Raw genomic sequence first — 27,288 nt, 5'->3', positions numbered from 1 at the left:
AAAAGGATTGTAGTTTTAAGAAACTCCTGAACAATTTTTTTGAAGACAGATTCACTGCATTGGCTAGATTTTTATGTGCATTTGACACCTATTCAACAAGCAAAAAGAAGAAACGGAACTTTTTGTGGAAGCTGACATTTTGTCTATTTACCAACACAAACTCTGAGGGATTAAATCTACCAAAAACTTCAGCTTAACATGTTGTAGCCCTGCAGCTGAAAACTCAGATGAAAAATATGGGAGGTTTTTTTTCTATGACACAAAAGGAACTTTTGGGAACATTTCCGAAGGATACCGGAAAGCTTGTCTAACATACAATGGTTCCTACTCAGCACAGCCCTCCAAACAAAGAGTAACAGATGCACAACTGGTATTAATAACAAAACATCTCCTCCCTCTGTTAGTCAAGAGAGGACAGCTAAGGACAAATACAGTTTCAGGGTACTTACCTACTCGGAAGTTAGTGGCTGTCAGAGTGTCAGCAGCATGGCCGTTTTCACTAATGAGGGTGGTGGTATTTCCCTTCTCACAGTTGTTCTGACAGTTGCCTTTGGTACAAGTCACTTTACAGATGCTGGGTGTAAAGACCACCTTGATGCGACCAGTGTGATTTCCCACTGTCAGCAGAGGCAAAGAAAACAAGAAAAATAAACAGATCACTTTGGTATCCATTGATTTCCTTAAAAAAAAAAAAAAGGAAAAAAAAAAAGGTAGGGGGGGAGAAAAAAGCGACAGGTCTACAGGAGGAGGGCAGTCTGCAGTGCTCTCTCTCATAGATCTCCAGTGGTGTCTCTGAAACAGGAGTAGGAAGCTTAGCAAACAGAACTCCGGGATCCGCTCCAAAACCACATTTAAAGTCAAGTCACTGGAGTGGGATTAGTAATCACAATGCTGCACTTTATTCACAGGCAGACAAAGAGCAATACCAAGGGCATGACAGCTTAAATAGCCAACCCTGACAGGCAGATGTAATGTAGAGAGGCTCGCTGTGCACCTAGGGGTGAATAAACTCTTGTGTCCTCCTGCATACTTTTCCTGTTTCTACACTTATTAAGTCACTATTTGTAGCTCGACCCCTGGAAATGTTTTAGGCATGCGGCATGTCTGAAAACATCTGTCTCAAATCTCCTGGCACCCCAGCCCGAAGTGGTCAAACCTTGTGATGCAGCTGCCTGGACCCATTTTTTCACAGTTTTTTGGCACTATTTTTCCACAAGGATTTACATATTATAGACTGAGCTTTACTGTCAGCCTTTGTTTAAGTAATAAATAGCTCAGAGAAAAGGGTGAGTGTATCAATGCTTGAAAATACTGGTTCTGAGCTCAAAGATAAAAAATGGCGAGTCTTTTTTTTTTTTATATATACACTTCCTTACAGTCATTTTTAAAATGTGAATGTAATAAAGACTGAGCAAACATTAATTTTAAATTAAGATAATTAGAGGAACTTCTCGTTACAGAGTTTAATTTAAAAACAGATGCAGTTGATTCCACATCTAACAGCTGAAGACAAAAAAGAGATTAAAACTACTCATTAGGAAAATTAGGGAAAGAGAACAGATTCCATTTGCAATTACTTAAAAAGAAAACAGTTTGTCCTCTGCACACTTACTAATAAATTCAGCAAGTTCTTGTAAATGTATCACAGCATCTTTCTGGAAACTATTAATAAATACTTCATATCAAACCTAACAATCCCAAGAAATGATGCACAGAAAGAGAAGAATCTCCTTCTTCCTCATGTCATAGAAATAAAAGAGTTGCTGGATAGTTCTCTAACCTAGTTTATGAAATACCCTCTGGAAAAACATTTTTTGAAAATCTCAAGAAAATGAAGAAAATATTCCCACTTCAAAAGAATATAAAGCCTTCTTATTTCTGGCTCTTCATAAACAAATAAATTAAAACAATTCTGCCAAGTGTTTTGTCTACAGTAAAGACATTGCTCTATTTGAACAGCAGCTGTAGTACAGATGCTCCCACCTTATTCTCCTTAAACAATAGTTAAAAAAAGTGCAGCCTAGACAGATGCAGGGATAAAATATTTCAATTAAAGGCCAGTATTGTGATTTAGTTGATTTAGAAGACACCCTGGATGCCAAGCACTTCTTACGAAAATTATTAATACACCTTTCCCAGTCAACAGACAAAAGTGGATCGTGAACTGCTGAGGCCAGAACTCCTAAGCCTCCCTTTTGTTAAGCACAATTTCACAAGCAATACTGCCATCTTCGTATTTTATTTGCATAGTTTTATACATATCTTTTCCTAGAAAAGCCCAATGCATTTTATATTTTATATTTTCAGATGTTTTAGTAACATTTTTCCTTTAGGATGTGATCTAATTAAAAAAACATGGTTAGTTGAGTCACAAAAGTCAGTCCTGCCTACACTGTAAAAACCAGTATTGGGGGACCCACAGAAGTTTTCCAGCTTAGTTTAAAAAAATTGGCTTTGCTAGTCTACATGGAACTAAACTATGATTTAATTCTCCTTCATAGTATTCTGTACTATGTTGTTGAGTGCTGAGCTGTAGCAAAATTTGGGCACAACATTTATAACAAAGTCTCATATTTTTAAAATAATTTTTATCACATAGTTCAGATTTTGCCAGAAAAATTCTATAGCATAATTTTTTGGTAGAAGAGATGCCTTAGTGTGAGACTGAATGGAAATTGTAAATTTGCCTCTCACCTCTTTTGGGTGAGAAAATGTTAGCATGTAAGTTTGGGAGTATCAACATAGGACCAGGAGTTGAACAGTACCTTCAAAAACACAGGCCAGTATCTACAGTGGTAAAGAGTATTCATGAAAAAATATTTAAATGCAGATTTTCAGGGAAGTAAGAAGTGTGAAAAACAACATGATGTAAGCCCTAGCCCCTACAAATATTCAAATCGTTTTCCAGCCATGTTTTCGCTATCAAGCAAATTCATTGCTCAGCTATTCCTGTTTTACTAGTTGCAAAGAGACAGAAATAAGACAGCTTCATATTCTTTTGACATAGGAGGATTTTATCCATCTTTCTCAGATTTATGAAAACTATAATGAAACTATTCTTTTCCTCTCCTTGCCTAGCAAGCCACAGCTTTTAACTTCCTCAATTCTTCTGGAGACAGTTATGAAGGGTACAAAGCTAATGATGCTGAAGATTGACCAGTGTATGAGGAGGTAATTCAAGGCAGAGGCATTATCTTCATCCTTTCTCTGTAGCTGTACCTAAGTAGACAGTACTATCCTCATACATCCTAAGGTTTAGGGACCTTAACAGTGAGCATAATACATGCAGATTTAAATTGAAAACAGACCACAAACCCTTCTGAAAGGAAGGTTTTGGCAGAAACTCTGCAAGGTTAGACTTTTGGACTTCCTTGAATCCTTCTCCCTTTCTTCTCTTCTGTAGTTTGTTTTGGGTTTTTTTGTTGTTTTGTTTTTGTTTTTTAATTTCTCCAAAGAGGGGATGATTTAATTTTAAATGAGAAACTATATCCTTCAATATCTCTTAGCTGGTTTGGCAGTATCGATGTTAAAAGCCACAATTTGAAGCCAGAAAAAGTCCATTACTGCTATAGCCTTGGCCTCTTTTGGTTTTGGGCTAATTCGCATGAAACAAGGACAGTGCATTTTTAAGGTTGCATACAGATTATTTTCCTCTTTAAATGGCAGAAGCTTCACTGATGATGCCATTGTGACATAGACAAGACAAGATCTGCAACTTAGATTATCTCAAATTCATTTCTGAAAAAAAATGATGGTCCTACAGCACTGCAACATACCTGGAATCATTTTTTTTTTATATATCTATACACAGAAATGTATCATAAGCTCTTCAAAACCAATTTTAACTGAAGAAATCCAAATGTGAGACCAGATAAATAAATGAGCCTAATGAAAGACAACAAAAGCAGAAGATACAAGAACTGAATAAATAGCAAAGATACGGAAAAAATGGCAGAACTAGAGATAAACTCAGACCGTTGTTTTAATAAAGATAGGACAATCAGGATTACTAATACTGGCTAAAGCTTCATCCCTAAGCTAGGCAGCAAATTCACAACTAGGAAGCTTAGCCAACTGCGCCATCATCCTGTCTTGTAGTCCAGGCTCACTTATACCTAAGAACTCTTAGATATATTTGTCAAAGGAGATCAGTGGAAGAACATACCCATAATTTCCAAAATCTGTGAAACTCTCTTGAGCCAGATTCAAGAAACAAAGCTGCCTGGGCAAAGTGATGAGATTTTAGTTGAAAATTGGCACCACATGTATATGATTTTCTTTCCATCTCCGTAAGTCACTATGATATAATATTATGAACATGGCAAGCTCCTGCTGTGATAAATTTATGATTTAGCAACAACTGCAGGAGAAATGGAAAATATAAGCAAAATGATTTCTTCATAGCATCCCTTCTGCCCCACTGCCCATCATGACAAACTGAGGTTTTTTTCCTGCATTAGCAGAAAGATAAATGAGTTAAGACAAGGCAGGTTTTAGGTCCAGGTGGTCACAACAACTCACAGAGCCATGTCTGGGCAGAGTTGTATAAGGGGAAGGATTCCTCCCCAACCTCCTGGGTCCCTTTGTCTGTATTGCTACTCAGCCTTCATTTCTTTCTAGAAGAATTTCTATAAACACATTTTTTTCTTGGTTTTATGGTTGCCCTCACAGCTCCAGCATTCTGCAAAGATTTAACTAGACTGTATTCAATAGCTGTAGTGGATCTCAGAAGATTTGTGGCATGTCCCTGTTTTGCAGGAAGACAATAGGCTAGCACCACTAGTGAAAGCAGAACTGGTATTCAGTTGAAAAGATGACTACCCTGTACTGTCACATAGGTCAAGTGGGGCAAAGAGAAGAAAACATTTTAATGTGTCAAAAATTATGTTATTGTGTGTATGTTTTTGTGCTTCACAGTGATCTAAGCAAAAGGATTCACAATAAAAATCACAAGGAGTAGCTTATACTGTGGACTCAGCTGGTAGAGCTTACACATACCTCTCCCATAATCCTTGCACAAAACTTCTGACTCTACTTTTAGAGGGGCTTGTGTGTTTTGTTTTTTTTAATACCTTCACTTATGACAAATATCCTGAGGCAAGTCTCCTGAGGAAAGAGAACTGAGCAATTCCATTAATACCCCAAGAATGATATACACTACTCTGTTTTTGTGACACCCTACTTCTGCACTGAACCCAGTATGTTTTCATATGTGTACCTACATGGAATCTCATCAGGCCCAAACACTCTATCTTAAAATTAAATTCTCTTCCCAAAGACAACAGATTATCTCAGGCAATTTCATGTTTTCAAATGATAACTGTGATGCATGAGGACAACTTTGCAATGAAAATCTGTCTTCTGCAATCAAAGCCAAAAAGCTTTTAAACAGCAAATAGAGTCGACATTTTAAATTCTCAGATGGCCAACTCCCTCTCTTTTTTCTTAATTAAATGCTGACAGAAAAAAAAAGTAAAGAAGCAGAAGGAAATTACTTATTTCCTAAAACAGGTGTCTCCCAGTTATTGCACCAGTCCACCTGGTTTAATCCTTACTACTAGATATGCTTGTTTAGCCAAAAGGAAAGCTGACATTTTATTAAAATCAACCACATAAGTAAAATAGTTAAGAGCTTGGAATTATTGTCAAATGGCCTTTTTACACTTCTGACAACAGCTTATCACCATTTAGTCATCAATTCAAAACAAATAAAGAACCCCAAAAACCTAGTTCCCAAAGATCAGAACAAGTTGAAACTTGGCTATCATACATCTTGGGTATATCAGCATCTGGAAGATTTACTAATGCTAAGGAAAAAAAAAAAATTCACATACAGACCAGAAGTAGATCTTCCCTAAATTTCTTACACATTGAGAGGAATACAGCCCTTGCTAGGCATAGAAAGACTGAAAGAGATTGAGAGATAACCTAACCTCTCCTCTCTTCTTTATCCCAATGCAGGATGAAACAGCATTACACAAAAAGTTTGTCCAGCCTATTCTCAAAACCCTTCTATTATGCAGATTCCACAGCCTCCCTAAGGAATGTATTCCGGTCCTTCAGCCTCTCTCATAATAAAGGTATTCCTAATACCTAACCCACATTTCCCCTGTTGCAATTCAAGTGTATTATTTCCCTGCCTTATCTACAGCAAACTCTGACAAAACCTTATTCCTCTGTGGATCAATCTAACATACTTGAAGACTGCCTCTGTGAGTCTCCCTCAGTCTCATTTCCTCCAGACCAAAACACATCTAAACTTTCTCAGTCTAACAGGCCATATTTTGCAGACTTCCATTCTTTCTTGTTTTGATTTTGATACCACTCACTTGGTCCCCATTTTCCTTCAAATAAGCTGTCCAAAATTAGACAATACTGCAGCTGATGTCCGATCAGCAATGAGGGGAGCAGCAGAATTACCTAATCAGCTTACATAAAATGTTTCTGGTGGTATAACTTATTTTTCTCCCCCAACAGTGCACTATTGATACTTCATACTCAGAACCAGTCTGCAGGCTAGGCCAAAGGGGCACAGATCTCCCAAATCCCTTTCTGATTTGATCTCATCCCAGTGAAGCAAATGTGGAACATTCCTTACACAACCTTAGCAGGACTGTACTCAGCTCTTACTCAGCTCTGAGCATGGGAGTAAAACCTCCTGCATTCAAACCTCATCCATCTGAAAACCAGGCAGAATATGAGCCTTATTCTTTCTGTAACAGTCACAAGCACAAACAAGTCTGAAAACCACATGGATTCAAAAAGGCAAGGCACAGCTGCTGGGTAACTTCATCTTTGGCTTCAATATATAATGCCTATCTTCAGGTAAGGCAGTGTGTGTCTTTGCTCTTTCCAGAAACTATGTTACAGTACACTTCAAACTGGTTCTTTTTGCACAAGCACTGGGAGAAATTAGACATAGCAATGAAATTAAAAATAAGATGACCCAGCTTTATTTCATCCAAGATCCAGCACCTTCTCTGATGCTTAAAAGTGCTCCCCACAGTTCCCCATGAGGTCAGGTGTATGTGTGTATACCCACCCAGTCAAACATTTTGAACAAGGCGGCAATATGTCAAGCTGTACTTTACCATGTCTAGACAGCTATAGCAATACATTACTGGCATGTAATTAATTCCTGCATTCTTCCTACTTTGTTATTTCTTAACTCCTTATTTTTGTTGCATTTGTATGATCTTACAGGTATTTCATTAGTTAATACAGCTTAACCTTTCATATTTTGTCACTTTTCAAGTACTCAGTTCTATTGCCTTTATGTAAACCAATGGGGCTTCAAAGAGCAAAATACAATCCAGCTACCTGTTACGACAGTAACTGAAGAGCGATCTCCACAAATTCTTTTTGTTGCCATTCTTATTGCCACCGTTGCTATTATATGCACTTCTCTATGTGGCTATTTCTGATTAGCCATGTCACTACATCTTCACGTCATTTCCTTCTGTCTTTAGACGCTCCTACCAATCTTCTCCCTCCAGTTAGAAATGAGCTTTCAGACTTCTTGCTTCTATTGCACTCTTGTTTCTTTACCCTCTTTTTAAGTTCTGCTTGCTTCTTCAGCATCCTTGACAAATAGGCAAAGAAATAATCCAGAAGACTTGCTGCTTCCAAGGTAAGGAAGAAGATAACTGAAGAGATGTTATCTCGGAAAGCGTTTTTCCTTCCTGATTATCACAGGGATACAATCTCTTCCTTGCTCCCTGTCACAGCAGAGATAAGAGGTGCATCTGCTGTATTCCTCATCACTACCCCTACCGCTCCCCGCAAAAAACCTAAAATACAGCAAAAATTTTTGGTCTATTCTAGGAAAGACAAGTAACCCACTCTTCAGTTCTCTTTTCTCAGTTTAAGACACAGATGAAGGTAATCAGGGTATTGTTTAAAGTAATTTACTACAGAAAAACTCACGCCATTCAAGCAGGTTTTCTTCATTAATTTTGGCTGATTCTGACAAACTCTCTGCCGTCTACAACACAAGCTTGTGTTTTAAGTGACAGCCATCCATATGAAAGAAAAGTATCAAAGGAGCTCACACCAGGCACAAGTGCCGAGATAGTTTTGAAAGATGTTCATAATTGTACCTGTATGCCCCCTGGATGCCCTTTGCTGATAAATTCTCTTACTGACACAGCCTTTGTAGAGCAAGTCAGAGGAATTCACAGTAATTACAAACATTTTTGTCCTGTGCAAGTATATAACATGGAAATCACGTTAAGATTTGAAATCTTGGATTTTTGTCAGCAGGTTTTATGAATCACCTTTTGTCCTCATCTTTTTTACCACTACAAAGATTCTCTATATGCAATTTTCAGGCAATGAACATCCTATCTTGAACTACAGCCATTTTCCATGTTCAAAGCAGTTTAAAAAACTCTAATCAATAGTTGGTAATGAGAAATATAATTATAATTTCCCTTTGCATAGTTTAGGATGTACGAGAAAAAGGTACCAACCCAAATAAATTCATCGTGACTGCAGTGTGGTTTGAGATGTCTGATGGAATAGCCTCAACTCTATTCAATTAAACTTACTGGGGGATAATTCTTTTAATCTGTTTTTCGTCTATTTGCTTTAAAGGTATTCCACCGTGTAGACTAAATCCATAAACTGATACAATGCTGATAAGCTTCAAAATTTTAGCCCTGAGTTACACCAATAATCAGTCCTATGTCTCCTGTACAAGGGATGAAAAGTTAATTGCATTGGGGCAAGCAGCCTTAACCAGCACACTGAACAGGAATGTGCCCAACCCATTAAACAGGAAATGCTGAGGACATAAGACTGCTTAGTTCAAATCCTTTTAGGGCTCAGACACATTTCTTTGAGGAACTGGGTGACTCTACGCTACAGCTGGGTTCCAAACCCCAGCATGATTACACTATAGCACTCCTTAGGGAGCTTAGTCCTGCAGAAGAGTTTAACAAGACTTAGTTGACTGCAATTCTAAGGATAGCAAGGCAGACAAGTGCTTCAGCTAAAGATCTGTGTGGGAATTAAGCAAGTAAAATATTAGCACCCATATGGCCTGTCTCTTTCAGAGTGAAGCACTTCTGAAACAGAACCTCAAACTCTTCAAGAATCTCATGCTTGAGAGTTCACATCCATGCTTCAGGTTTGGGGCTGGAGACAACTTCAGCTACAAGCAACCCAGCACAGGATTCGGGCCCACTAGCCTTTAACTCCCATTCAGGTTATCCAGATTCTTAGGTACCTAAAGTGTATCTGGACCCACTCGAGGGATAAAGGAACAAGAGCCAAAAGGCCACATTTAGACACAGACATACATTTAGGACAGAAGGCCATTCAACACAATGCTTATCTCAGCTGTAAGGAAGCAGCAATGACTTCAGAGCCCACCACAAGCAATTTTCTGCCAATGGAGGCTACCACAGATACTACTGTAGGAATTGCATGCTCTGATAGTGAAGTCAGCATCTTCACACACAAGGTTACAGCCATGCAGGAGCTCAGGTGGGCACAGATGAATGCATGTTATTGGTGTCATTCACACTTCAGTATTACTAGCTAAATACAAATGCTACTGTCCACTTGTATCAACAGGACTCTTTTAAGAAGGTCTGAATTAGGCCTTTATACACTGGGAAAGAGACTCATTCCCACCTGATCTCACACATCTGAAATGATGCATTTTGCCTAAGGTAATTACCAAGACTCCTTTCACGATCACAACAACAAACTTTACCCTGCCCTGTGATAGTATTACAAGTGTTAAGTTGGAAAAGTGTTACTTCTCTAGAAAATAAATTCTTGATAGGCAGAGTTTCCCCTGCCCAGCATATGTGACTCCCTTAAATGAGAAACCAAGTCTTAGGTTCCACACTCAAAGTGTTTACCACTTCCAGGAAGAATAGAGAATAAAAATTAAATTACTATTACCTTACTAAGTATATCCACTTAACATTCCATTTCCTGAAAGGAAGCAACTGAAAAGCACTAAGGAAGTCAACAAACTGTAAACAGTGACAAAGGACAGAATGCCATGGAATTAAGTTATAAATGAACATAGCCCTCTCCACATGCTGAATCACCATTAAAAATCTTCTCTCAGCACTGCATGAAGCCAAGATCTCTTTTTTCCCTTAATTTTCTGAAGGGGGGAGGCGGGTCGACAACAGAAATAAGGGTGTCACTGATTCTGAAATCTCAGTTTCACTGGGTATGGAAGGACCTTCTTATTGCAGTACTTTGTCAACATTTGTTTGTTCCTTCTGGCATGAGTGATGGCACTGAGAGAAGAGCACTTTCACATCTCCTATGAGTAAAAGCAGACTTAGCTACTTTCAACAGTCAGAACCAATTCTTGGTGTCCAAGACTCATATCACAGCAACTCTGGAGCTAGCCTGGCTAAGGGACTTCTAGTGTTTAATTGTGTGGGTTCAATCAGTCTTTATATCCAGCTAAATTACTGTTTTTCAAACACGTCATAGAGGTTTTCCCCTACAGAATTTTCTGGAAAGCATCTTCTCTTTTTCTTCTTGAGAAATCTTTGGGTTTGGAGCCAATTCTCTTTCATCACAGCAGTTGAGATGCATTTGTCTCAGTCTGTGTTTCCCTTAGCTATAACACGTTTTGAACGGATTTTAATTCCATTTGCCAGATCACCAATCTGTTTTTCCAACATTTTTCCACACACTGCTGTTTATCAGTCTTGGCCTCCATATTTTAAAGTGCAGAGAGATGATAATTCATTTTTGGGTGAATGTAACATTTAAATTAGTTCCTATAAAAGCACCAGCAGCCTTTGACTGTCACGCAGACATTCAATTACTGGTGAGCTCAGGGCCATAAAATCTTTTCAGAGTCCAAAGAGAAAAATACAGTACTTTTTTTGGGGTGCTGATTTACTGGCCTCCTCAATTGTGAGCCCTTTATGGATACACAAAAAAATCACGAAGAGAGCTTAGAGAGAGTATTGTTAAAATGCCTGCAGCTATAGTATATTGAGAGAAGCAGTTTGTATTTATACAGAATTGTTCTGTCTCAAAGGATTTCAAAGTACTCCGTAGTCTTTTATAATTGCTAAATAAACTATGTTCATTTGTTAAAGTGTTGGGGTTTTTTTCCCCTCAAAATTTGTCACTTACTTTTTAAAGCAAAAGCAAGGTAAATGTACTGCTTGATTTGACAGAGTTAACTGCATTAGCATGAATCTAATTAAGCCATTTAATTTCTATTTGGAGCTTAGCCGCTTGTTTCCAAGTCCCACAGGAATCAAACGCAAACTTTAAATGGCTGTTAGGAATTGTCATGCCTTTCAATAGCAGTATGGGTAATGCTCTTAAATGGGAGAGAGGAAAAGGATGCTTTACTAAAAATGTTTGGGTTTTGTCATTAAAAAAAACACAGTGTTTGACCCTGGTGCTGACTGCACCAAAATTTTTTCTTAAATGTTTTAGACTGCCCCTGCAAAATGCCCCCTGCCTCTTGAAGGAGAGGAAAGGCTTTGAACACACATGCAAATGTTTTGCATTTGAGAAAAACAAAACAAAAAAAGTCCCTGATATTTATACACTTACCCCATTCCCTTATTTGTATTTGATTATGTACCACCTCAGGAGCAAGACATGAATGTCAGTTCCCATGAGTAACTGAAGTGAATTTGACTCTACATTCCCTCCAAATAAGACTGTGTTGTGATTTTTCAGTTATTTCTGCTTGTTGGTCTTCTAACTGTTCATTCTCTTTTAACCCACCTCATTCATATGATTTATAGCCCACACAGCTATATCTTGTTTAATCAGAGCATAGCCTTAACATCCCTCCCTGACCTCCAAATTTCCCAAAACTTCTATTTAGAAAAGTTACTGCTGTTCAACTCCAATATCCATATACACATACATAGGCAGCAGTTACAAAGAACACAAAGCAATGCTTTAGTTAAGATAAGACAGTGAGAGAATTATTTTGCTGTTTATGCGGAGCAGTTTCACAAACAAAAACCAAGAAGGGTGGAAAGAATATCTGACCCACTGAAGACCTGAGGGAGCTTTACCCCTAAAGTCAACAGACACTGAATTGTGGTAGAATGTCAAATCATACAGATACATTTACATGCAACATGTGTCATATGTCTGTATACATTTTTTTAAACAGTAAAACATTTATGTATTTTGCAGCTGTTTACCCATACTTACTGATGGGGAAATACTATTATTATGATGTAAGTGTCACAGTGAAGTCAGAATGGTGCAATTTCACAAAAATAGTTTAAATTGGAATTTCAAAGTGACACCTGTTTTTGCTTAAATCAACCTATGAAGTCATCAGTGAAACCAGCATGTGTAAATTATGTATGAGCTTAAAAAAGAGCTTCTCTAAGTTATCAGTGTTTTATGCTTCCAATAGTAGGAAAGCTATTGTTTGCCAAAATTGTAACAGAGTATTCTGCACATCACAACTCTAAGTAGTAGGACATTTTCTTCCACATTAATCTTATTTCATGTAAAAAAACAAGTAAAATTATGTTGTAAAATATGAGGAAATATGATATATTGATAGTTAGAAGTTACATGACTTTCATATGATTGTTTCAGCTTCATCTTTAAAGAATGATTTACAGATACAGAATTACAGATTCTGCTGCCCACAGAACCGTGTGTAGATTCTGAAAGTCTAATATCCATATACGCATACTGGCCCAGCTTCAAGCCACAACGCACACAACCAAGCCACAGTAGGGTGCTGCAAGCCTGTATACACTAACCATTATGTAACCTGTACTATTTAAATTGAAGACATGTTTTCTTTTTCTACCTAAAATAGAGACAAGTCTTTTTAATGCATTTTATAAGGAATTTTGGTGAAGGCCAAAAAACCCCCATCTACCGAAAAGAAAGGAAAAGTCTTCCATACTATTTAATTCTATAAACTTAACACGCAACTTCCAATTGCAAAATTCACATACATTTTGTATTGTCTTCCTGAATAAACAGATTAGGCTCATTTTCCTTCTTAAACGTATATTTATGCTTGGGACAACTTTGTTACATAAACCCATGCTTTATTTACTTCACACAATGCTGTTCCAGCTGTGAGTAAGGTACCCTATATCTACTCTTGAGTTTTCTTTTTGCTTTTAGTGCAGTTTCTGGTTGCCTCAAGCGCTCCTTAGTACTGATTTTCACATCATGCCTCGAGGACAGGGAAGTGGTGGCATCATCATTGTACACATTGGGAATTGTAGCCTGTGAGGTGTGTGCGAAAGCATTCTGCACATGCAGGCAACACCAGACAACCGGTTGCAGAAGCATATATTTCACTTTTTTCAGCGCGATGGGCAAAATGCATAATGCCACTACAAACTAGCCCTCAACCATTTCAGGCTGGAGAACGAGGTGTATGTTTAAATGCATTTTCTGAAGAATCATTTAGCAGCAGAAGTGGATAGAGTGAAACTGAAAATCTCCTAACCTTTTACTGCTGTAATAAGCAATTCTCACAATAACTCTGTTGAAAGGAATTCCAGAAAGCACATGTTCAGTTTAGAATTTGCTTATTATCATATACTTATACATTTTAGACCCCTAGAAACAGCATAGAATTCCTTTAACTAATTGTCTTCAGCATTACGTTTATAAAGCCAGGGGGATCAGCACTGATGTTTAGTGGATCCATGCTCAGCTCACACTGACTAGTGGTTTCGATTTAACAGTGCCATTCAGAGAGCAGTGGAAGATGCCAGAGGTAGATGTACCCGAGTTACTGAAAGCATCACCTTCCTACTGTTTTATAGACTACTAGGTTGCAAATAGAATACTGTAGTTGAAATTTCAACTGTAGTTGAAATTTCTGTGCTGATACCATTGCTACTGTTAACTCTTAGGGGATTTTTAACCTTGAGGTTTCAAATATTCAGGCAGATTATAGTTCAAGTGTATATACTTTTAAGAAAGCGATGCATCCCTTGAGAATTACTCAGAGCTCATGGTAAACTTTATATAAGGCAGGCTATTTGGCTGGACTCACCTACATGGTAAAGTATTTTTGATATTTACATTACAAATGTTGAGATCCACATGATCTCGACCTTTTCAGTTTTTCTTTGCTGATCATATTAATTCCACTGCAAGCTTATTTTTATCACTATATATTCCATTTTCCTACTGGTGGTAAACCATATTTATACATTCTCTGCAGCTGTCAGCCTATCCAACATGAGCCATTTTAATTTGCCTGAAACGTCTCTGAATTTCTAAAGCTTTATCCTTAAATATTTGCTAATTCTGCACAAAGATATCTGAAGATTAATTTGCAGTAGCTTAAATATACCAGCGTACTGACTAAATAGAATCAGATAGATGCTTTACAGTGTAATAACTTTAATAAGAGATTATTTAGAAGCATGTGAACAGAATAACATTTAATCTCTAAAGACAAGCACTTTAAAATTATACAATGCCATTTTATGGGTCTTGATTTTTCTCCTTCTGTACTGTGATATGAGCCCTTTGAAAAAAGCAATATATGGCCATATAAATAAACCTGTATTACAATAGTAGCCATAAAGAGACAGAATTAATTATGGAGTAGAATTGTGGCCATCCTGAGAATTTGAATGAGTCAGTGAACTCAAAAAATGTTTAAGTCAAGATCTTTAACATTATTTCCAGGTGGGTTTTTGGTTCATTTTGTTTATTTAAAAAAAGACTTTTAAGTATTACTATGAACAATTGTAACAGCTTCCCCCATTAGGCATAATGAATGAGAATTACATATTTAGCACTAAGAACTTAAAATTTTTATGCAAGCTTTATGACTAATCGCAATAGCTAGTCTCAGGAGAAGGCACACCACACAGGAGAATCCCACACCACAAAACATCAAAATGCTTAATAGTAGAAATGGTACTAGCAGGTATTTGGAAGAAAATTACAGCTGGCTGGAAGAAAAACAATGGTATCTTATTTGCAAAAGGGACTATTGGTAGATGTTGACAATGTGATTAAATGTCTTTTTGAAGCTTCTAAGAAAGGGATGTAGTGCTTGGCAAGCAGTATACTTCACCACTCTGAAAATGTTAATCAAAAGACCTGCAGCTGGCCCCTGTACTTCCCATTAGGGCCAAGAACCTAATTAACCATCAATGAACTCACCCTTGAAGAAAAGGAAGCAGGGGGTTGCATTTAAGTATAAATGGACAGACCATAACTATGTGCAATGCCAAAATGCAAAGATACCATATTTACAGATTTAGAAGAAAAGGTTCTTCCCTGAATCCTCAGCAGAATGTATTTCTCTGTGCTACAGCAGAGGAAGTCTGTCAGGAGACTGCAAATATCTTAGGTCTCCATGTTAATCAGTCCATTATTTAACTGCAGGAACTCTTCTCCAAATCAAGCCAGCAGACGCTCTGCAATACCTAACCTATAATTCATCAAGCTCTTCATCTTTTAAGCCAAAACTTGTCCTCAAGCTCCCCACACAATGGGGCATGAGCCAAGGCCACAAGCTGGGCACCTACACAATCCTTTTTTCATAAGTATGAAGCAGAAACTCTCATGCAGCCTCCATACTGTGCAGAAGTTCATAAACACATAATAAATCAAATATAGAGAAAATAGGCACCAATGAGACCAGAATCCTGGACTCCAGCTTTACAAGAAGGGTATCCATCACACTGAAGGGAACTGTCATCTTACACTGACTACACTCACCATTATGCCTACTCTAGCAAGTGCTCACAAAGCACCTTCTATCTGAAGGAAAAACTATCATCTAGAAATAGCATTATGAGATTTCAGCATTGAATCAGATTCAAATTTTTTTCTTCATCCAGGAAATCTGTTTTGCCTCTCAACAGGATACAGAATGTTGGAACGCTTGCTAACCTAAGAATTATCTCATGTTTAATTAGTTTAGCCTTTTTCTGTCTTGAAGCGTTACTGCAAGTCAGGTGAACAAAAGAAAATTTCAAAATCTTAAAAAAAGGAGGAGAGGGGCAGAAGAAGGGAGTACGCTTTTTGCAGTTGTACTCACATTGAAAAGGTGATGCAAGTTGATCCTGGCCCAGCCTCAGTGGTAATGAGCCTTCAGTGGATTGTTCTCCTGAAATCACTTTTTTTACTGGATAATATTTGGGTTTGATCACATATTCCTGTGTTTGGCCATGATGAAGATTCATCATCAGTGTCTGAGATGAAAGGGGTATCATCCTGTTTTAAGAGAGAAAAAAAACCAGAAGACACAGAATGATGTAAGAATGAATAAATTAGACTTAGAAACTACTGGTAAAAAAAAAAAAATTTACAAGATAAATCCATCTGTACTCCAAGTTCTCAAAATACAGTTTGGGAAATTTACTAGCTTCCAATTAAGCACCTACTATTTCCATACATATAGCATTCTCATTGTCTTGTCAGCTCAACAAGCACCTAACAAATAAAGGCTACAGAGATTATATCGCTTCCTTCCTTCTCCTTTCCAAAGCAAGAGAAGTATCATTGACAGCTCAGAAAACAGGGAGGAATGGGGAAAAAGTCCTCCTCAAAATCTTGAGTTGGAGCTCAACTTTGTTAGTACACAGAGCTTTCCAGACTGGTCAGAGAAGTAGCGATGCATTTAAACTTTTCTCCATTTCTTACAACTGTCATTTCACACCAGGTACGTTAAGTAAAACCTAAGCCCTTCTGATTTTCCCCTCTCTGTTCCCAGAAAACCTGTTCCCTTCCCCACCATACCTCCCTAGCCATAGAGCAGAGCACTGCTCCTCTTCCCCTTTTTCAACCTGTCTCCCATCTTACCAGGTCTGCCTCTGCTTCCCAGCTCCACGTTACTTTCCCCATCCACTTTCTCTTTGCCTGCACTATTGAACATCTCTGACCAATGTCCCACAAAAACATGGCTTCCTTTCACAGCAAAACTATTTCCTCTTCCTGTTAAACAAGATGATTCCTTCAAGCTCATGATTGTCTCATTGACAATCCCAGTTCCTTACTTGTATTGTTCGTTTCCTCTCTAAGACCTAAGCTTCCCACTGCACAAGACCTTGCAAGGTTTCAACAGAAATTCCCTTCTCCCTGTCTCAAGAAACATGGTTATTTGGCCACCATCAGCAGTACAAACCATTTCTTTACTAACAAACTGGCCTTCACTCTTCCACGGTGCTACCCAGCAATAAACAAGCAAGGGAGCAAATCGCGCAGCTGTTAGCCACGTGCAAGGAAACCGCGAGCTGCTTTGGGGCCTTAGGCTGCTGAGTTCCACTGCCTAGCATGTAATAGCACACTTTCAAGTAAAAAACCTACTAATAGCAAGTTTTCAAGAAGCTGTAACCTAGTGTAGCTCACACTGTAGAGATCCACATTCCTCAGAGAGGAGTATTAATTACCAAGCTAATAACAGTGGCTACTAGGACTACATTGTCCTTTGCTCAAATGGAGGCATAAGGAGCGGGATGCTGTAAGTCTCCCTCACTTTCTTCTCAATGAAGGGTTTGTAATAAGTGTGGTCTGCAAAAGTGGAAAAATAGGAAAGTCATGGGATTTGTAACAACCATCCTTTAAAGAGCCACAGTTCTGCAGGGTAGAAAAGTGTCCTCTGAGAATAAAGGCATGGGCCCTACATCACAGAAGACAGCTGAGCAGCACTTCCCCACAGTGGTAGGACTGAAGAGTTTCAGCTGAGTGAGAAGTCAGATGATTATTCTATTTTTTTTTCCAACATGTGGAGCCCGAGCCAGTTCCTATCTCCAAAGCAATGCCTCATTCTTTTGTCATGTTATTTGAGGATGTTTAGTAACTGCTGTAGCCAATGGATTTGTGGTTAGAAAAGACAATGGGGTTTTGTCCTACACAGATGCTCTTGTTAACTTGGAGCAGTTTGAGAAAAAGTGCATTCATTAACAGAGACATTCTATGGCTCTTACATACAACAGAAACATAGCTCCTCAGACTACGTCCAGGTCAAATTTTCTAATACAGTGCTTACACAGTCTCATTACATTCAGGGTAAGTCCCTTCCCCAGATTAAGAGAGAATACTGTACTTTAGGTTTTACTTGTCTTTAGGTTTCCTGCCAGCAGATCAAAAGAGAAGCTTCAGAGATGTTGGAGGTCGGGCTTAGAATTCAACAGTCTGGTAAGAAGCGTCACCAGAAGACCTCAGCCTGTGATAAAGCTGAAGTCACTGCTTTCAGTACTGCTTATACACAAACTTCATTTCTTTGAAAAGTCACTACAATCCTTCCTGCACAACCTGGTTTTATATACAGATCTCATGTAACACCTATGTATAAGGACATCCATTTCTGAACCTGGACATAAGAGGGTCTATACATAACTTTCCATGTTATGTGTAAGCAGGTCACCATAACAGAGGTCAAAATACTTCAGAAGTTGATACTAAAGCAATCCATTAGAAGTTAAATATATTTAAGTTTAATGGTGTCATCTTCTTTGACTAGACACAGACAGATGCTGCCATTTAAGTGACTGTCTGTTTTCTGTTAAGGCTGTAACATGTTGTAAAGCATTACCTTTTATATTGCCACAAATCCAGCCACACTGTAGCCCAATCCTGTCAACCTACAATAGAGTCCATCATAACACTTGAAATTAAAATAAAATTTTAAAGAAAACATTAAAAAAACACACCACCAAAGACAGGAATGTCATACATTGGAGGGTGAAAATTTTACCACCAGAATTTGTAAAAGTTGCCTCTTCCTTCCTTTTCAGGTATTGCAATTTTCTTCCTTAATTTAGTTTGCATTAAGTATTAATATTAATTAATTATTGTTAAGGCAGCGTAAGAGTGAGCTTTGTTTTGGAAGAGTGATTTCCTCAGTAGTACACAGGAAAGCTGTAATCTTTACTCTAGAAACTCCAGTTCTTCAAAACGAAACACCTTCATCTGATGTATGAGTTGTTAATCTTAGTTTCAATACAGAGTAAAAGATAGTCTTATATCAAGGTGTATGCTTATACTAGTTGCATGAAACCAAAGTTAAGAGTTGTCTAGACCCTTTTTCTTGCATATTTACCCTCAGTTTCGATGATCTTAGTGTACAAGTATCACAGATCTTGAGTACAGGTACACACAAAAGTACTCCAAATGTTTAAAAGTTGCCCAGTATTGGACATCCACTGCTAGCATGGATGTGAGCTAACTGTCAGCAGGTTTTAGCCAGCCATTCAACCAGCTCAACTGGTCTTGTTCATGAGAAGTGCAATTCCAGTAGGAGCTGACATGGTCAAACATTAAGGCATTTACAAGATCCTTCTGTTATGACTGTTCCTTTGATATTCAAATTCTTCTCAACATGACCTAATTTTTAAAGATGTTAGCTCATAATCAAAAGGATGTTGCATACCTATCTGAGATGCTGCATCTTCCACTACAAACAAGGATATTCCTCCAACTACATCATGGGACCTATATGAGACCAGTCACGTAGCTCTGTCCATGGCTTGGGTCTAGACACTCGTGAGGGACCCAGGTTTTTTCTTCCTAGATCAGCACATAGGGGGTCCTTCAGTGCTGCAGGACTTCTAAATAAGAAGGTATGATTTCTAGTGGGCTCAGCAACAGAGTGAGGGGTATTTTTTTCCCTTGTATTGATCCCTATGAAAGAAATCTTCAGAACTATCCCTTCTAATTGACCTCAGAAGACAGAGGAGGCCTGAGCCTCAGAGAGAAGGCAAGTAATGTGTCACCACTTAAAATTATTAATAAATGTAAGATGCCACAAGAAAACATTTCAGGCCTAGTTTGGTAACAAGCAGCACCCCAGTCCCTATTGAGCCTTTGGAAATTATGGTAATAGCTCTACTACAATGTATTGTCAATCCTCTAAAAAGTAGTGGTTGTTGCTATGACTGTTGGTGCCAGCTTGCCAGACAACACTCCTACCAGCCCAGGAGTACTACTACTTCTTCCCTTTCCTGTAGGGTGGACCCTGCCAAGATCTGGAGCTCTGCCTGAGCCCCTCACACTGGTCCTTGTCTTTGCATGAGGGCCCAGGTGCTGTATCCACAGCCACATCACCTGCGCCAGGGGCCCCAGCACAAAGCAAAAGCCAAGCCTGCTATTATGCTCAAATGCATTTAGCTGTCCCAAGGTAAATGGTTCAGGAAGTTTAATCTCTGTTCAGAGTATACTAGGGTAGCAATGCTGGGCACTGAATGGAGCATTTTTGTCTATTCCCAGTGTTGGAATATCCAAATTAATAAATAAATAGCAGGATAGACTGATTTCTTCACAACTCTACTCAAGGGTCAAGGCCACTAGGAACAGCTAGTGCTATCTTGCTACTACTGCCCACAAGAGGCTACTCAAAGTAGGTCACAGACACTCTATACCAGGTTTTTATAATTTAAAACAAAGAAATGAAAGGCATACTCATCAACTCATGGCCATTATACTTAATATTACGAGACAAATAGTTCTTATCTATTAATAACAACCATTACCATAACTGAAGGTACTTTATTGCTTCCCAACTTTAGCATGTTGCTTACTGCGCATTTGAACACCACACAACTCAGCGGAACCCCTGGGCACTGCTGCAATACAAAATATTCAAGTACTACTAAAGCTCTCTGTAACACTAGTTAAAAAGATGCAATCGTCAGTTCCAATCTTGCAATTTTGCATGAAACGGACAAGACTACGCAAGATTTTTGCATTACATGGGCTTGTGTCACTAATTTATCTGGTAGTTTGTAATTAGATGGTCAAAACTGACATTAACTTAATAAACTCGACAAAAACTTTCCATTGCTGAAGTGTACACTAGGCAGACAAACATATGTCTAATGGCATTTTCAAAAAACAAATAATACGATAAATACTAATAAGGTTACAACAGCACTACAGAGGGAGAACAAACATTTGCAGCTATCATGCAAAAGAAAGCCCTCTTGCTTGATAAAAGCAAACCAGGAATGCGATGTATCAGAGTAACTCTGGCAAGCAGAAATGAGACCAGCAATGTTTGGCACGAGAAGTACTGTCTAGACTAAATAAGACAAGCCTGACTCAGGCTGCTTTCTTCATTTTATTTACTGTAAGTCTGATGCTCCCATGCTTGGCTCCTAGCTAGCAATACTTTAAAAAAAAAAAAAATCTAAATTGCTAACACAATTGTTTTATACAAACCTATAAATTAACTCCTTCTTCACTACCTCCTGTCAAACTCACAATGAGCCGTCAAAAGGAGAGGAAAACCCAGCATTTTCTAAAACTATGAGACAATAAAGAAAATATGCAGGACAGTTCAAAAGGCATGAAAATAGAACTAAATCCCCCCCCCAATTATTACAATTCAGTTGCTAGTTCAGCCTGACCTTTGGCAGCTGTTTCCTCCTTACATGCTTCTCTGATTTTTTTTTTTTTTTTTAAGATACATGAAAAAGTTTAAGTTCTCAGCTGATGATGAACAGATGGGATTTCTTCAAAGCCCTTTACATTATCAAACCCAGCATTAATCAAGCATGGCCTATTTCACAATGTCCTACCAGTCACAAGAGAAAGAGAGGAAGTGTTCAAGCTCTTCTCTCTTCACCATTGCAAAAATTCTGCACCAAATTGATTTTATGTACAAAAATGTATTTTTAATGCATAATTTAAAATCCTGTCCCTGAAATATAGTGCAAACACTGCAAAATAAGCAGAGAGACCTGCCTGCCCTAAAATAACCAGGGTGGCGTTAGTATTTTCATTATAAACCTGCCTTGACTTTATATCTTTGTGATACATTTTTTTTGCCCAGGCAAAAACTTACAAAGATCATGGTTTGGATATGACTAATTTATTTTCAAAAATAGCTTCAAGTTATTAATTTTTACCTTTTTTTTTTACCCCTTTAAAAGGTTAAGATGTTATTTACAACATAGACAAGAAAATATTTGATCTTAATCAAGTTGATTTGATTTGTAAAGGAAGTAATACTACAAATTTTAATAAAAATATTTCATCTACACCAAAATAAAAAAGGGTAAACAGGGAATCAAAATGGTTTATAAAGTTTCACACAGAAATGTAAAACATTAACTTTTATCCTCAACTACCAGTTTTGTCCAACATAAATATAATTTCTGTGATAAAATTCTTGTTGAAGACACTTTCTTAAGTGTTTGCTAATACAGCTAGCCCTGTATTTGCAGGCTCAGCTGAATTGCTCACTGGTTAGAATCCTTTCGCCAGCATAAGCTGGTGCAATAGCTGAACTAAAGCTCTGTGAAACAACAGTGTTTTCAAACTAAGCACAACTCTGACTCCATTGATTCATTCCACCTTCCACATACAGCACAACAAACTGGAATTTTTAGATTATGAACATTCTTCTAGGTTTCTGAAGAGAAGAGGTATACTGAGTTTTCCAGAATCATAGAACAATTTGGGTTGGAAGGGACCTTTAAAGGTCATCTAGTCCAGTTCCCCAAACCCCTGCAATGAGCAGCAACATCTTCAACTAGATCAGGTTGCTCAGAGCCCCATCCAACCTGACTGAATGTTTGCAGGGATGGGGCATCTACCACCTCTCTGGGCGATCTGTGCCAGGGTTTCACCACCCTCATTGTGAAACATTTCTTCCTTATATCTAGTCTAAATCTACCCACTTTTAGTTTAAAACCATTACCCCGCCCTATTGCAACAGGCCCTGCTAAAAAAAAGTCTGTCCCCATCTTTCTTAGAAGCCCCCTTTAAGTACTGGAAGGCTGCAATAAGGTCTCCCTGGACCCTTCTCTTCTCCAGGCTGAACAACCCCAACTCTCTCAGCCTGTGCTCATAGGAGAGGTGTTCCATCCCTCTGATCATTTTTGTGGCCCTCCTCTGGACCCAATGCAACAGGTCCATGCCTTCCCTGTATTGAGGGCTCCAGAGCTGGACACAGTACTCCAGGTGGGGTCTCATTAAAGCAGAGTAGAGGGGCAGAATCACCTCCCTCGACCTGCTGGCCACACTGCTTTTGATGCAGCCCAGGATACAGTTGGCCACCTGGGCTGGGAGTGCCCATTGCCAGCTCATGTCCAGCTTTTCATCCACCAGTATCCCGAAGTCATCCTTGGCAGGGCTGCTCTCCATCCCTTCATCCCCCAGCCTGTACTGATACCAGGGGTTGCCCTGACCCATGTGCAGGACCCTGCACTTGGCCGTGTTGAACCTCATGAGGTTCACACAAGCCCATTCCTCATGCTTGTCCAGGTCCCCCTGGGTATCATCCCATTCCTCAGGCATGTCAACCACACCACTCATCTTGGTGTCATCTGCAAACTTGCTGAGGGTGTACTCAATCCAACTGTCTGTCATTGATGAAGATATTAAAGAGTACTGGTCCCAGTACAGACTCCTGAGGAACACCACTCATCACTGATCATGAGCAATGATTCAATTCTTAGATGTCAAAAAGCAGAAAAAAGGTCTCAAGGAAAAAAAAATAATGTATCTGTTGGTTAAATATTCAGATACAGAGCCAAAATACAGATGCTCAGTCACACAACCTGATGGAAGCTATATTTCCTGCAAGTTATGCAACAGCAGACAGGCCTTTCTTATATAATAGAGCACTTAAAGACTAAATTTGAAGAATACTCCTTCTGAAAAGGAATTAAATTATATAAATAGTAATTCCATCAGTGAGAGAAAGGAAAGCTTGCCTACTAGGTCTTTTCATTAGAATATGCACAGAAAGTTTGTTCCACCCTGTTCCCAAAGTGCCATCAAGATACAACTGATGCAAATCTAAAGAAGAAAAAAAAATAAAAAAAATCAATGTTCTTAGAGTATCAAGTCTTAACTATCCTCAAAGTAAAGCAACACTTAAGGAAACAGTATGCATGAAGGCTAGGAAAATCCAATATGAGACAATGATGAACAGCAAACAGACATAGATCTGTAGCCTCATGGCAAAAGCAACTTGCAAACCTCCCTTTTCACCATGCACCAAAAGAACAACTAGAAACTACAAATTATTCGTTATCCTATGCATACCTTCAGCAACGCTTTACCAATGAAGCTCTTCACAAATTCAGATGAATTAATTCAACTTCCAGATTATTTTATACAGGTTCTCAGCCATATATACACCTTCAACTTGTCAGGCACCTCTTACCAACAAAGTTCAAGGAGGCAAAAAAAGAAAAAACCCCAAACAAAAAACCTAGGTGTGTTGCTGACTCATTCTTGTTGACCTACTTCTATTGATTTTGGTTTGTGGGGTTTTTTTTTCCAGGACACTATATTTGATAATACTGCATTCATGTAAGTTACTCTGTCAGTCTCTTGAAAAGCAGGAAGGGTATTAACCACAGTAATAATTCAGCTTTTAAAAGATTGGCTGCCAGTGTCACAAATAGTTGCATTAAAGGTTTGACCTTCAGGCATTCACCATGTTGCAACAGTGAGTCAAGATGAGATTCAGTAGTCAATGGCAAACTTGCTTCACCTGAGCACTGAGCAAGTTCAATACAGAACCTTCAGCAAATTAACATACGCTATCCCTTCCCTGTTTCACATTACATTGTCTACAGAAAAACCACTTTTGTTTTCATAGGGTTAGTGGCATGTTACTGATTATTACACTGGCAGTGTGTAATAAAAAAAATTACTCTGATAAAGACACATTACCTAGTGATAATTTCCAATCTGTCCACTCATGAGACAGACTTTGGTATTAGAAAAGTATGCTGAAATGGCAATTAAAAATAGAAACATAAACTCCTACGATGGATGTTATATGATAAAGGCAAATGAGCACAGCTGCTGCAAAGCAAAACCATGCATCACTAATCTACTCAAATTCTTGAGCACGTTAAACAAAACAGCAAAGAGCCCGCTTGGTTGATACAATTTATTTGAAATTCAAACAAGACTTTGAATACTTATCTTACAAGAGACTATTAAGAAGCCTTAAATTATAAAACAGTGTTGCAAGCTTAAAATGGGCAAAGATATGGAACAGAACAGATATACTTTTGTTTTCTTTGACATGTATTAATTGTATTATGTCCTTTTGAAGTGTACCAGCACATACATGGTTTGGTAATACCTCACTTCAGTTAAATAAGTAACTTAGAAGTATATGAAATTTTGTTACAGTAATTCAGAAAACCCTCAAATCTAATTTGGTCTTCCAGACTACCAAGCATATATTTAGACAGAATAAATTCAGCCTGAGAATACACTTACAGCCTTGTCTGAATTAAGCAAAAGTCTGTCATTTAGGATTCTAATAAATAAATAAAAGTAAATATGCCAGTAAAGAACCTAAAACCTTGTTCTACCCTTGAGATTCTGACAGGTTAAGTCATGACTATGAAAAAAATAAATGCAATGAGCAAGTAACTACACCATCAAGGTTTTGTGTAGATGCAGATGAATTGGCAAAAGTGTTTTGTCACTACAGCTTATTATGTCCAGGAAATGTTTTAAAAGTATGACCTTGCTCATATAAGGCGAGCTTCTCAGAAGGGATCAGAAATAGGGACTATATCATAGGTTTATAACCGATTTATAAGTTAGACTTACGTACAAGTAGGAAAAGGCATAAAAACTCAAGACAGTTAAGAGTGGCTAGACAGGAAGAGAGAAAGACTCAGAATACCTGGACTGTAGATGAAATCAAGCACTGATGAACATGACAATGTGCATCAGGAGCAACTAGAACTTGTCACACACATTACCGATGTCTACGCAGACTGCAGCCAGCCAACAAAGAGACTCTAGCACCAGGCTGGTGAAAGTTTCCAACGTACAAAATTGGATTAAAAGATAAAACTCAAAGCATTACTAAGTGTAAAGAGCTGAGGGAAAATAAAAGCTTTTAAAGGCACTGATACCCACAAACCTAAAAGAGAGTCCATGAAGTACCCAGGCAGGGAAAAGCCAGACTGCGCTCATTTCCAGAGAAAAATCTTTAGGGAATGTATGACAGGAAGATACAAAATAACCCTTAATTCAAAATGAAATGTAATAAATTCTAGACTAAAAAGGAAATAGTTTTTCCACATACTGCATAATCAGTTTACGGAAAGAACTATCAAAAGATATGATGGATCATAATTGCTTCTAAGGATGCCAATGTAAATGGATGATGAGCATACCTCAAATTTGATCATGACATCACAGAAAAAAAAACCCTCAGAAATCCCTGTGCTTAAGGGTATCAGTTTCCTACATAATAAACTATGGAAACAAACCTTAATTTTCTCCTCGTAAGGAAGTGACAAGTGTGCAAGTCAGAGCACTTTATCCCTCTGTAATACACACTGATTTCATATGTAAGCAACTATTAGCAGATGTAGTATGATACTGACTTTGCCCAAGTATTGTACACAAAAAGTGCCACATGCTCATTATACGAGAATAAACTATGTCTTCGTGTGTTTGAATGGGGAGTTGGTTATGGCACAATAACCATCTTAACCATATTTACTTACGGTTTTCTAAATTTACTTGACAAGAAGCATAAAATGCATAGTACTTTATGACAGGCAAGCCTAGAAAATTTCAAGATTAAATCCAAGCTCCACCTTCAGTAAGTGTATTTCTCAGCAGAAGCTCTTTTTGGTATACTAAATCAGCAGCAAGAAGCTCTGACAGACTGTACTGGTTAGAGAATACACTCCCTCAAACACCCCAGGGACTGCTCTTACTAAATTACACCACAGAATTTAGCAACCCTAAAGATGGAGAGTCAGGAAAAAAGCAAAACCAGAAAGTTTATTCAAGTTCTCCTCCACAATGGCCACCTAAATTCAAGTGATGCAACAACAGCATGCTCCCTGCCACATCTGGGAAGTCTGGAAGTGATACAAGACAAAAACAAAAGTACATGTTGTGCTGTACCCTTGATGGTGAAAAGATAAGTGGTGAAAAGTTTTGGAGGTAGAAATAATATTTGTATTAGGCCAAGAACACTTTTAATATCTAAACTTTCAAATGTACAACTACTTTCTTAGCTGAACTAGATAAACAACTCCTATGATCTACTTTTTCATACCACAAAATTGAGTAATAAAGACTATCCTTTGTTTTAAGTCATCAGAAAAAATGGAATGTTTCCATTTGCGGGCAGAATCAGGGAAAGGGGGGACAACAGCAAGCAGTCACACTTACCAGAAGTCTAACTTTGGGGGTCAGAAGCTTCGAAAGCCTTGTGACATGCATCTACAAATAGTCTGAACATTAACATCGCACGAAAAACATTGTCTAAGTAATTCAGGTGGTATATTCATGAAGGATCAGAGGACAGCAATTTCAAAGAGTTATTAGTGAATTTTAGTTGTTTCTTGAAATTCAGCCGTATAA

General features: G+C 38.2%; 1 protein-coding gene across 1 annotated transcript in view; it reads right to left on the bottom strand.

The window, feature by feature from the left end:
* Window positions 1–27,288, bottom strand: part of LTBP1 (latent transforming growth factor beta binding protein 1) — a gene marked incomplete at both ends in the record, with an annotated part of 200,233 nt that overhangs the window by 133,287 nt on the left and 39,658 nt on the right. The window contains 2 exons of the mRNA XM_081997791.1: window positions 450–617; window positions 16,016–16,191. Of these exons, the coding sequence (XP_081853917.1) occupies window positions 450–617; window positions 16,016–16,191 (344 nt within the window). The remainder of the gene's footprint in view (window positions 1–449; window positions 618–16,015; window positions 16,192–27,288) is intronic.

The sequence above is a fragment of the Phaethon aethereus genome (assembly GCF_964289735.1).
Source record: "Phaethon aethereus genome assembly, chromosome: 3".
Classification (NCBI taxonomy): Eukaryota; Metazoa; Chordata; class Aves; order Phaethontiformes; family Phaethontidae; genus Phaethon; species Phaethon aethereus.
Note: the sequence above shows the minus strand (reverse complement) of the source record. Positions and strands in the feature narration are given on the sequence as shown.